At 42.6% G+C, this 12,252-nt stretch overlaps 1 protein-coding gene across 21 annotated transcripts in view; it reads left to right on the forward strand.

Moving 5' to 3' along the window:
* Positions 1-12,252, forward strand: part of YEATS2 (YEATS domain containing 2) — a 103,572-nt gene that overhangs the window by 88,759 nt on the left and 2,561 nt on the right. For 15 of the 21 annotated variants that reach the window (XR_015162451.1, XM_086396240.1, XM_086396286.1 and 12 more), the window contains 7 exons: positions 4,934-5,036; positions 5,898-5,971; positions 7,342-7,421; positions 8,096-8,297; positions 9,919-10,145; positions 11,002-11,076; positions 11,723-11,796. Coding sequence is in view for 14 of the 21 variants with exons in the window: in XM_086396240.1 (XP_086252366.1) it covers positions 4,934-5,036; positions 5,898-5,971; positions 7,342-7,421; positions 8,096-8,297; positions 9,919-10,145; positions 11,002-11,076; positions 11,723-11,796 (835 nt within the window). In the remaining 7 variants the exon portion in view is untranslated. The remainder of the gene's footprint in view (positions 1-4,933; positions 5,037-5,897; positions 5,972-7,341; positions 7,422-8,095; positions 8,298-9,918; positions 10,146-11,001; positions 11,077-11,722; positions 11,797-12,252) is intronic. The other 6 variants (XR_015162443.1, XR_015162432.1, XR_015162456.1 and 3 more) reach the window with 1 other exon arrangement.

A 12,252-nucleotide genomic window follows, 5' to 3' on the forward strand; every position in this document is an offset into this window, starting at 1 on the left:
TGAGGGAAGTAGAGATGTATAAAGCATCATTCTGCCCCCTAAGAATTTATAATCAGGTTGGAGAGAGTTGCAGTAGACAGCAAGCAGTGATTGATAAATGCACGGTAGATGATCTGAAAAATGAATGCTGAAATAGTTTAGTCTAGGATGTGTGGTCCATGGAACGTGAGGGTTGTGGAGGTGGATAACACTTTGTATAGGACACGGATTTTAACCAGAACTTTAAGAGTGAAGCATTTTTGACTATGGAGAGGCATGCCAGGTTAAGGAAATAGTAGAGACGAAGACTCACAGGGCTTGTTTGGGCGAGTAGACCAATCAAGGGGACTCACCTGGGGTGTACAGTTATGTAAAGGAGCTGTAGGTAGGGTCAGATGTTGGCAGCTGGCAGTGGGGACACTTATGACTATTGACTGGATGGAGAGAGTACAGTGTGTTAGAACAAAACATTTTGACATCTGTAAGATCTACAATAATGATAGCTACCTTATGTAAGAGCCTAAAATGTACCTGGCACCATGCTAGCTGCGTGGTGCTATATATATATCTATATATCACTAATGATCAAAGTACCTGAAAAGAGCTGTTAATGCCCATTTTGCCAGTGAGGAAACTGAAGTTTGGAAATACTAAGTCTGTACTTCCAAAGTCTAGAAAACTAGAAGGCAGTGCAGTCAGAATTTGAAATACTTCTTTTCAGGCATTCCAGGATCTCTCACAATAGTCTTGGGAAGAGATGGATTTGAAACTTACAGCATGACCATCTGAAGCAAGGGTTGGCTGACTGCAGTCTGCTGCACATTTTTTAAATAGGTTTTATTGGCACATCGGAGAAGGCAATGGCACCCCACTCCAGTACTCTTGCTTGGAAAATCCCATGGATGGAGGAGCCTGGTGGGCTGTAGTCCATGGGGTCACTGAGGGTTGGACACGACTGAGTGACTTCACTTTGACTTTTCACTTTCATGCATTGGAGAAGGAAATGGCGACCCACTCCAGTGTTTCTGCCTGGAGAATCCCAGGGACGGGGGAGCCTATGGGGTCACACAGAGTCGGACACGACTGAAGTGACTTAGCAGTATTGGCACATGGCCATGCCGATTCATTTGTATATTGTCCGTGTGTGCACTGCAGCCTCAGAGTTTGGTCATTCCAGCTGAGTTCACATGACCCACAAAGCCTAAAGTATTTACTGATTAGTTCTTATAGGAGAAGTATGTCAGTCATGATGAAAGATGCTAACCTAAACCAGCATCTCTCCTCAGTAGCAGGTGTGTATCATAGTCCTCATACAGATTCTGATTCAATTAATTTTGGACTGGACCAGAGCATTTCTGTTTTGATTTTAATTAAGCATACCATTTGATGAATTTTGACAACTGCATGAACCTAGCATCCCATTCACACTATAGGAATTCTCATCCCCTGTAGGCAGCCACTGTTTCAATTTCTATGATAGATTAATCGTGTCTGTTTTTTAACTTCATGTGAATGGAAGCACATGCATTCTTTTGTGTCTGATTTAATTCACCCACTCAGTGTTTTTTGAGATTCAGCCATGTTGTTGCTAAGTAGTATTCCATACTGTAGAGGTGAATGGATAGACCATAGTATGTTTATCCTGTCTCTTGTTGGTGGACATTAGGTTTGTTTCCAGTTTGGGGCTATTATATGTAAGTCTTAGAAGAGCCTATCCAGTAAATAGCTCTCCCAACCTGAAAATACTGATTATATGATTTTGTGATTGAGTGCCAGATTAAATTATTGTATTTACAGGAATTCCCTGGTGTAGTTAGGACTTGGTGCTTTCACTCTATGGCAGGTTCAGTCCCCAGCTGAGGAACTAAGAGAACCACAAGCAGTGCCATGTGGCCAAATAAATAAATAGCATATACTTGCATCTACAGAACTAGAGTGTCTGAACTTTTTCTGAGGGCTTCCTTCTGTTTCTTGACGTCTCAGAATCACTAGGGGTTGGGGGAAGACGTCTTGCTGACAGTGGAATTAGCAAGGTCACTCAATACAAGTTGGTATACATATAAAAGCCACTTCGAGTTCTATATAGAAATTAACTGCCAACGATCCACTAAATATTTATGAGAGAAACTTAAAGACCTAAAAGAACTTGAAGGATATACAATTACAATTAATTATATAAATTTACTGAAATACCTGATTTTAGTCTGTCTCCCAAAAGGACATGGGTTCAGTACAGTCCCATTCAGAATCTCTAGTGTTGTTTTGGTGTTTGTGTAGAAATTGACAAGATAGTCTAAAATGTATATGGGAATGCACAGGCCTAGAGTAGCTGATACAATCTTGAATAAAAAGCTGGGGGACTTGGGTCACCAGATGTATATATACTGTAAGGCTACATAATTGAGATAGCGTAGTATTGGTTCAAGAACAGACAGAATGTAGGGGTCAGGCAATGGAAGGTGCAAACCGTTGGATGTAAGACAGGCTCAGAGGTGTACTGTTCAGCACAGGGAATATAGCCAGTACTTACCTGATTTATGACAGACTCAGCAGGGAAAAGATGTTCTTTTCAATAAGTTGTACTGGGCTAATTAGATATATCCTTTTGGGGGAAAGAAGAAAACTTGGCCCCTACCTTACTTACATCATAAAATTTAATTTGCATTGGGTCCTAGACCTAAATGTGAAGGATGAAACAGTAAAGCTTCTGGAAGAGAATATGAGAATATCTTCATGACTTTGGGCAAAGAAAACACAAGAAAAGCAGCCATGAAAGAACAGATTGATAAATTAGACTTTATTAATACTAGGAACTTTACTGTATCGGATGGACAAAATTTAAGAGTGAAAGTCGCCACATACATCCTGAAAGATATTTGCAATTGATATATCTGACAAAGAGTTCTCCCCAGAATATAGAAGACCTAAAAGTCAGTATGAAAAAGACGCTGAATTTTTTTTTAAAGAGCAAGAAGTATAAACAGATACTTTACAGAAGAGGATATTTAAATACAATGAAATGAAAAGTTGTTCACCCTCATCAGTCGTCAAAGGAATGCAAGTTAAAACCATAGTGATACTGTTCTTTCACCAGAATTAAAAGAACTGCATTGCTAAGTGTTGACAAGGATGTGAAGCAACTGGAACTCACATACCCTGCTTGTGGGGCTACAAATTGACATAATAACTTTGGAAATGAGTTTGGCAGTTTCTGGTAAAGTTAAACATGTTATCTGTCATGTGTTCCAGGAGGTACACTTCTAGGAAATGCATGCATATGTGCACCCAGATACATATACAAGCTTTCCTTTTTTTTTTTTTTTTTAATAGCCAAAAAGATGCTGACACAAAAGGGTATACACGATGTGATTCCAGTTATATAAAATTTAAAGTGGAATTGGCAGAGAGGAATGCTAGAAGCATAAGGGACCCTGGCTGAGGACTGGAAATAGTCTGCATTTTGATTGAGGTGCTGGGTGCATGGATGTATATGTAGGTAAAATTTATCAAACTGTACCCTTAATATTTGTGCATTTTTTGCAAGTTATGCATCAGTGAAAAGGGGGAAGATACACTGTGTATCTCACTTGTAGACCTTTGCTTATATGAAACTATTGAGGGATGTTGAGTAGAAAATGACACTAGCACGCTGCTTTAGGCGCATGTACTGGTGCTCGTGTACAAGGTGAGTCGTAAGGGGATAGACTGACGGCAGGGGAGCTGGTGCAAAAGAAGTGTGCACGCATGCACACGTGTGCATGCACAGTGTTTTGATCAGAGACTATAGAAGGAAGACACATGCTCCTGACACAGTTATCTTCCGTCAGTAGATTTGGTAAGATCATGGCATCCGGTCCCATCACTCCATGGCAAATAGATGGGGAAACAGTGACTGACTTTATTTTTGTGGGCTCCAAAATCACTGCAGATGGTGACTGCAGCCATGAAATTAAAAGACGCTTACTCCTTGGAAGGAAAGTTATGACCAACCTAGACAGCATATCGAAAAGCAGAGACATTACTTTGTCAACAAAGGTCTGTCTGGTCAAGGCTACGGTTTTTTGAGTGGTCATGTATGGATGTGAGAGTTGGACTGTGAAGAAAGCTGAGCACCAAAGAATTGATGCTTTTAAACTGTGGTGTTGGAGAAGACTCTTGAGAGTCCCTTGGACTGCAAGGAGATCCAACCAGTCCATCCTAAAGCAGATCAGCCCCGGGTGTTCATTGGAAGGACTGATGTTGAAGCTGAAGCTCCAATACTTTGGCCACCTGATGCGAAGAGCTGACTCATTTGAAAAGACCCTGATGCTGGGAACGATTGAGGGCAGGAGGAGAAGGGGACGACAGAGGATGAGATGGTTGGATGGCATCACTGACTCAATGGACATGGGTTTGGGTGGACTCCGGGAGTTGGTGATGGACAGGGAGGCCTGGTGTGCTGCCGTTCATGGGGTCGCAAAGAGTCGGACACAACTGAGCAACTGAACTGAACTGAAAAGCCTCATGTGATGAGTTCGGATTTTTCCCAGTACAAAAGATCTGATTTTTTTGTTTTTTGCTGTGTGTCTCAGAACACTAAGATAATGCTAAAAGTTGATAAACTTAGCTGGAGAGATGATAAACAATAGGATATTAAACTTAGAACAGGCCAGCATTGTATTTTAATGTGGCGTTGTTCAAGTGTAAGAGTGCATGTGTGTGGTCTTCCACAGTGGTGTGGTTAGCCTTCTAAGAAATATCTAAAAGCCATTTTATTGCCCTGCCTTTGTCATGAGACACAGGCTAACAGTTCTCCCCTTGTCTGCTGATCCCGTGACGACAGGCGCTATCCCAGCACCCTGGCTGTCTCTGCAGCTGTGGCAGCACCCTCACTGGGTTCCCATTGTTTCTGTCCACAGGTGTCGTTCCATCATTGAGCCCTAATAGCGCTCTCATTGTTTCTATTCCCTTGTAGTGAAGACAGAACCGGAAACACCTGCACCAGGGGGCCCCTCCCAGGATGGTCAGACAGCAGTGAAAACAGAAGACAGTTCTGAGCTGGGAAACTATGTCATTAAGTAATTATTTCAGTCCTTTCTAAGGGGTTTGTGCTTTTAGTATGTTATGGTACTTGAAAAAAAAACCATCCCTGTGACAACTATATGTAGAGTTTTCTGTATGCATTAAGCCCTTTGATGGGTAGAAGCTTCTGTCCATGTGTGGTGAACAAGTATTACCATTTGCTGCACAGCTCAGGAGGCTTCATTTAACACCTCGATGTGACCTCCGAGCGGCACCTGATTAAGGGCCTTGGATGCAATTATAGGTCTCCCTTCCTTTGAGCTTGCCAACATCAAGTTTCTTTGCTCCATCTTTGGGTGTGAAATTTATGATGTAATTGCTCAGGTGTGTGTACATTTTGTGTTGCAGTATCCACACATGTGCCCAGTCTTAAACAGCTGCCTTTTTATGGCCCATACACACTCAGTGCTGCTTCTAGAAATACTGAGATTTTCTCATTTCCAAACTGGGGGAAACCCACTTCTAGCATATTTTGAAGTACCTCAAACTGCTTGGACGGTAGAGACTTAGCCACTTTCACAGAGTTGACAGCATGAACTGTAATAACACTATGAGTCTCTGCTCTAGTGACAGTCTCACTACAGAAAGATTACATGACTATTTTAAAATATGAAATGTCAAGTTTGCATTATTTGTCATTCCTGGGGTCTCATCTGTTTTAGTGTTGACTTTAAGCATTAAATGCTTTTTGTTTATAAACAAGGCAATATATAGAAGGAAGGACATGCAGATATAGTTGGGTTTAATTCCCTTGTAAAGGAGAAATATTTCATACATACATAAATTCATACATATATACACACACAGAGAAACCACTGTATGTATTCGCTACCCAAATTTTCTTTTGTCCTTCTCAGGATAGACCATTTAGAGACCATCCAGCAACTCTTAACAGCAGTAGTGAAGAAGATCCCATTAATTACTGCAAAAAGTAAGACCACACTGAGTATACGGGAACGTGGTTTAAAGCTGTGACCTGCTTGGGGTATTGAGTCAGTTTGAATCACTTGGTGTTGTAATTGATACTGACGGTAGTTATCTTGGGGGGTGGGGTTTAGCTACAGCTGTAGCTTATTTGCAGGGTTTAGCATTCACACTGTCTTGGTCAGTCGGTTAGTCTTTTACTACTTTCACTGTGTTTGATCTGCAGAAGGAATTTTTTTTGTTATAGTATAGAAATTATAAATATGTAGTGTATATATAAAATTGTATTTGTTTTTAATGTTTATTAATAAGGAAAATAATTAGCATTTGCCCACAGCATGCCAGACTCTGCAGGCTCATTATACTTTCTTATTTAGCCATGGTCTCTGTAGGATACATGGTGTCATCTCCATTTCACAAATGAGAAAACTGAGAATAAGCAAGGTTGAGTCACCTGTTCAAAATCACAATAGCTATAGGTCATGCAGTTTTGATTCCAGAGTCATTTATCTTTCATCTGACACTCCTGTCACTCACTCTGTAGAACTGCATGACTATCAAGACCTCCAGCAGTGAAGTCTCCTCTGTCCCTGCCCATTGTTAGCAAGACTGAACCATTTGCTTCTCAGCCCTGGTTGCTCTGACAGAGGGCATGACTGACAGCCTGTGGATACTTAGGTGTCTGCTCTTGGGCAAGGTCACCTGTGAACATTTAGAGGGAAGGGATGAAGCAGATCATCACTTCACATTCATGGGACTATGAAATGATGAGCTGAGTACAGACTACCCTGCTTTTTTTCCAGCTGTAATAGCAAAAATTATTTTTTTTCCCCTCAGGGTTTAGGGGGTCATTTTGGAGTAGCTCAGAGTCAATTTTCAACGATTCTTCTAGCCCAGCAGAAAAAAATTTTAATCTTTTTTAAAAAAATCAGATGCAAATATAGAATGTTCGAGCTTAAAGGCAGTTCAGAAGCCATCTTCCTAGTCGTCTAATTTTACAGTTAAGAAAACTGAAGCCCAGAGTGATGATGTAGGTTGCTCAAGGCAGCTTAGTTAATAGGCCAGGGCTAGTTCTCAGGTCTGCTCCCAGTGGAGTGCCATTGCCATTTATTTTAATAGAAAATCTCCTGTCATGATGAAGCTTTCTCTACCACAGAAGCTGATTTTCCCAAGGAGGGCTGTTGTTTTGAGTACACATGAATGAGATGCCTTCTCTTCTAAGGACAAGCCCTTCTGTATTATGTTGCATCAAACTTGCCTAGTAAGGAACATAGCCCATAAAGAGGTCTAAAGAAACTTTTTGGACATGCCTCCAGCAAATAAGATTTTATTTAAATCTTAACTTTATTCAGAGTTTGCTGGATATGTGCATTCTAGGTGAAGATGCCAGCTGTTTTTCTGCAAAATCTGTGGAGCAGTATTATGGCTGGAACATTGGGAAAAGGAGAGCTGCTGAGGTAATCCCATGTCTGCCTCTTTGATATGCAGGACACCACTGAGAGCCTGTTGGAGAAAATAATCAAACACATGTGCATTCTGGCTGCTTCCATAAACATCGTCATATGGAGCAGTGATAAATTCTGCGGCATGTTTTGTTAAATATTTGATGGTAGAACTTTTTCCTTAGTTAAAAATCTCATTCTCCAAAGACTTGTAGGTAGCCTTTGAAAGACCTACTTTCTTTTCCTGCATTGCTAAAAATTTCTAAAAGTTTTTAAAGAATTGTAATATGTTAAAATTAAGTCAACTATTTATTGTTCAGTGTGGCAGCTACTCTGCCAAACAGTGAGGCTATAAGAGGAAGTGGCAAGTACAAAGGCGTGCGTAGGAAGCTTTGAGAAAGTCAGCGATGGGTTTGAGGAGGGCGGGAAAGTGGGAGATCACAGGCTGGGACCAGCTGAAACACCTTATAGGCTAGGCTTAGGAATTTCAGTTCTTTTATAAACATTAGGTAAATGTTCTTAGACTTTTTTTTTTTTTTTTAACTGAGGAGAAACACCATCAGATTTTTTTCCTCAGAAAAAAATTATTCTAACAGGTTAGCATGGTCATTTGCAATTGGGTGATTATTTGAACACACTCCTAAGTTGAAGGATTTCATTATGCCCCCCCTACCCCTAATTTTTTTAAGTGGCAAAGAGCGATGACAATGCGAAAAGTCTTACAAGAAATACTGGAGAAGAATCCAAGATTTCACCATCTGACTCCACTTAAAACCAAGCACATTGCTCACTGGTGTCGCTGCCATGGCTACACCCCACCTGACCCCGAAAGCCTGAGGAGCGATGGGGATTCGATCGAGGATGTGCTGACCCAGATTGACAGTGAGCCAGGTAAGCAAGGCGGTGGGTGGGGGGTGTACTCAGCACCATTCGCAGCTGAGAGGTGTCTCCTTGGAGCACATGCTCATCTCTCAGTCTCCAGGGCTCTCAGGCCACATTAGCCCCAGCAGATCTCAGAGCTCTTTCTCTTTCCTTCACCTGAAGTAAAGAGATCCGAGGACTCCAGGGGTTGCCATGGAAAACAAAAGTCTCGACTCACCTCTCACCAGGTGTCTTATCCACACCGCCCCCACCCCCCGACAGTCCCTACCAAACTATTTGTGCCCAAGTGTCCCAAGTTGTGTCCCAGCCAGGAATGTTCCAGCCCACGGCATGCAACAGACACACACCATTCATTCAGGTGCCCCTTCCTCTGCATTAGTTCTCCTTTGGGAACTTTCTTAATCCACCTCCTTTCCTCTCAGAAGAAGTACTTCTTCCTTTGTGACCTATGAGTTGTCTTCCCTGAAGATGGGGACAATGTCTTATCTGTTATTTTATCTCCAAAAACCTAGTCTGGAGGTATATTGCCTGGTGTTGGAGGCACAGGTGTAAACAGCCAATAATGCTGCAGATAAAATGAATAGTTTTTTAATAAGGATACAAATAACTGTATGTGGGTGGGGGTGCAGGGGCGCTGAGCATAAAGATATATGGGGAGAATGTTTTGAGTTTCACCTTAAAGAATAAGTATTGTTTTCTCCTTTTAACCCCATCTTTATAGAAAAACAGACCCTTCACCTTCCAGTCTGAGGAAGGCTGGAGCACAGGCACGGTTTGGAGGGTCCTTTAAGACTTAACACAAGTCTCATTTTCTTCATGAAGCTTTCCTGAGAGCCCTAATGCAGGGTGGCCTCCCCTTTCTCCAATCTCCAGTGGTATTTAATATCAGAACCTTGAGGGTTTCTCAGATTTTTATTGCTAAGCGCTTTGGAGAGCAGAGGCCTTGTTGATTATTTCTGTGCTTCTCTGGCAGGGTATGTAAAACACAGTATTTTTCCTGTACTGGGCTTTCTTATTAATTTGACTGATTAAATCTGTGAGCGTCCTGCCAGTAGAGAGTTGGATGCTTTGCCTCCATCCTGCTGGGTGTCTTTAACCCCATGTCGACCTCACTCACTCACCATAAAGTGAAAGGGATGCATTGAACATCCCTAGAGCCCCTGCTGGCTTTTAAAGCTCTATATATACTCTGTTGGGCTCTGTATAAATCAGCTAAAGATGGGATGCATGGTATACACTAAAATGGTAGTAGTACTCAGCTCTAAGCAGATTTTTAATTTCTTCACTGTTCATTTCTAAATTCTCCAGATGTAAAAAAAATTTTTTTAATCAGTGAGGTGGGAGGATGGCCTCATTTTTAGTAGCAAGAGTCAGAATTATGTGTTGTTTGACTCAGATTGCCCTTAATAGCACATATGTCTTAACACAAGATGCCTGTCTTGGTGCTTGTCTCACTTATGAGTTACTAGTTCTTATAATTATAGGTCTGTAGAATTTTAGGACTGGACAGGAAATCAGCTCCCTGATACTCAACCCTTCTTCTCTGGGTCTCAGGCTGTTGATCCCTTGGAGATGCAAAGTCCCTTTTCTTTGGTCACCATAGTCATAAGACTGATCACCTCTCATTTAGAGTGTCCATCATCTTTCTCGTCCGCTGACAACCTCTGCCGGAAACTGGAGGACCTGCAGCAGTTTCAGAAGAGAGAGCCGGAGAACGAGGAGGAGGTGGACATCCTCAACGTCTCAGAGCCGTTAAAGATAAACATCAAGAAAGAACAGGAAGAGAAACAGGAAGAGATGAAACTCTACCTGCCACCAACACCAGGCTCTGAATTTATTGGCGACATCACACAGAAGGTAGGCGGCTAAGGCCTGTGCTGTGAGACCCCTAACCTGGGGCTCGGTGCCTTAGAGACTGACACCAGACTTTCTGGGGAGATAGGTGGTAAAGCTGGGCGAACTGTCTGGCACTTGCTTTCCCATGTCAGGGCCTTTGGGCAAGAAAGTGAATCACACGTGTAGAGCTTGCTCATTGAACATGACATTGCAGCAAAGGCAGCTAGATGTAGGCAGTTTCGTATTTTTCATCTCCTTTTTTCTCATTTGCCTCAGTAGAAGCACCTTCTACAGATGTACTCAGTAGAAGCATCTCAGAGGCATGTCAGAACGTGCTTTCCCTGACACTGTAAATAGCTCCCAAGTGCCCTGCCAGGGAGTGGATGTGGCATTGACTCCCTTGGGCTGCAGGAGAGAACTGTCCACCTGCGTCCGGTAGAATGCAGCTTCACTGCATCTGCACGGCTGCCTGGGACCCAAGTGAGAGACTGTTCTTTTTTTCCCCTACTGAGGAAATAAAAAATGGGGCAGTTTCCAAGTATATCTTCTTTCTTTTGCAAATAGGGCCTCAGAGTCTGATGCAGGCTTTCCAGCGTGTTGCTCCCACTGTGAGAATTCATGGTAGATTCTGTGTTCTCTCATGAAGGAGATTTGGGCAGGAGAGAAGGATTCTAATAGCATTTTCAACAATCCTTCAGAAACAGGGCACAGTAGGGTACCAGTCTTCTGGTTGTTAACATTCTGTGTTGCTTCTTCGTGAGTTTTGTCCAGGACATTTATAGAGTGTCCCTTCCACCCGGACATCTCCTTAGGTATCAGAAATGTGCTTGTTTTTAATGTACAAATAGAAACAAGAGGCCTTCTTTTGCTCTTCCAGATTGGGATCACCCTGCAGCCTGTGGCGCTGCATAAGAACGTGTATGCGTCGGTGGTGGAGGACATGCTTTTGAAGGTGGGTGCCTGTGGGCAACAGAGGGGCTGTCGGGGGCTGAAGCACCATGGGGCCAGCCAGGCAGGACACACTGGATCCCAGGCTGCTTTGAAAAAGACAAGGACAGAAATGGATTTCTTTCTTATTTTTAAATCAATTCAGTTGTAGTTCCTCTGCGTGTCAAAGCAGCTGCTGCAAGAGTTCCTGTGCCAGTGTCACTAACAATATTTTTAAATGCCATTTCAAGTGCTTTCTAAGTAGCCTGAAGTGCAAGTCAAAGCTCTCAGTGCTTTCGGAGGTGATTTGCATGTCACAGTAGAAACAGCCACAGCTGTCCCAGCCCTCAGCAACAGAATGACAGAACCAGGTTCCTTACCCAGCCAGAGCCTGGCTCCACTATTCTTTCCTGGTGGATCCCCTCCAGGGGCAGGGATACCTCACAAATAGCCCTCATCTGTTTCTTTTATTAAAGCAGTGTCTGATTAATGAAAACCACCCCCTTCACAATTCAGAATCATGGCCTCTATAGTTGTGGCCTGTTATTCAAACCTTTAGTTTTTCCTTAAGGACTTTGGGTCTTTAGATACAGTGGTTTCCCAAATTTAGGGCCTGGGATGGGGTCAGCATGCAGGTGGCATTTTTAGAGTAACAGCATCTTCTGTTACAGGCTACAGAGCAGCTGGTCAGTGACATCCTGAGACAGGCTTTGGCAGTTGGATACCAGGCAGCATCGCACAACAGGTACAGTTCTCACTTCCTGACAGTTAGTTCCCATCAAGATGTTTTATACTTTAAATCAGTTCGATAGGAGATGGAGGTGTCCATGCTTGGGACATTCTCAGAGCCAGACTGTCTCAAAACAACCAAGCAGGCCCGAGTCTACCTCTTGGTTGTGAGAGGTCTGTATTGTCTCTGTCTCTGCTGCAGAGACACTGTTTGGTAGGATTCCAGTGTTACAGGGTTGAATATATACCAATTCTTTGCCATTGAAGATAATAGCAGTGTTTCAGACTTGGGCCCAGGCACTGCACGTTACCTAATTTGTTTTTTGTTGCAGAACTCATACTCCCTCTTTAGAAATCAGCAAAGTGGGCTCTGAAATGTAATCTTGCCTGGCTTTCCTAGCAAATATATCATAGAACCTAGATTTAAACTTCAGTCTCACTGGCTCTATACCCACAGGCTGACCACGCCTCT

This window comes from Bos grunniens, chromosome 1 (genome assembly GCF_055505025.1).
Source record: "Bos grunniens cultivar Pamir isolate PY7600 chromosome 1, Bosgru_T2T1.0, whole genome shotgun sequence".
In the NCBI taxonomy this organism is placed as follows: domain Eukaryota; kingdom Metazoa; phylum Chordata; class Mammalia; order Artiodactyla; family Bovidae; genus Bos; species Bos grunniens.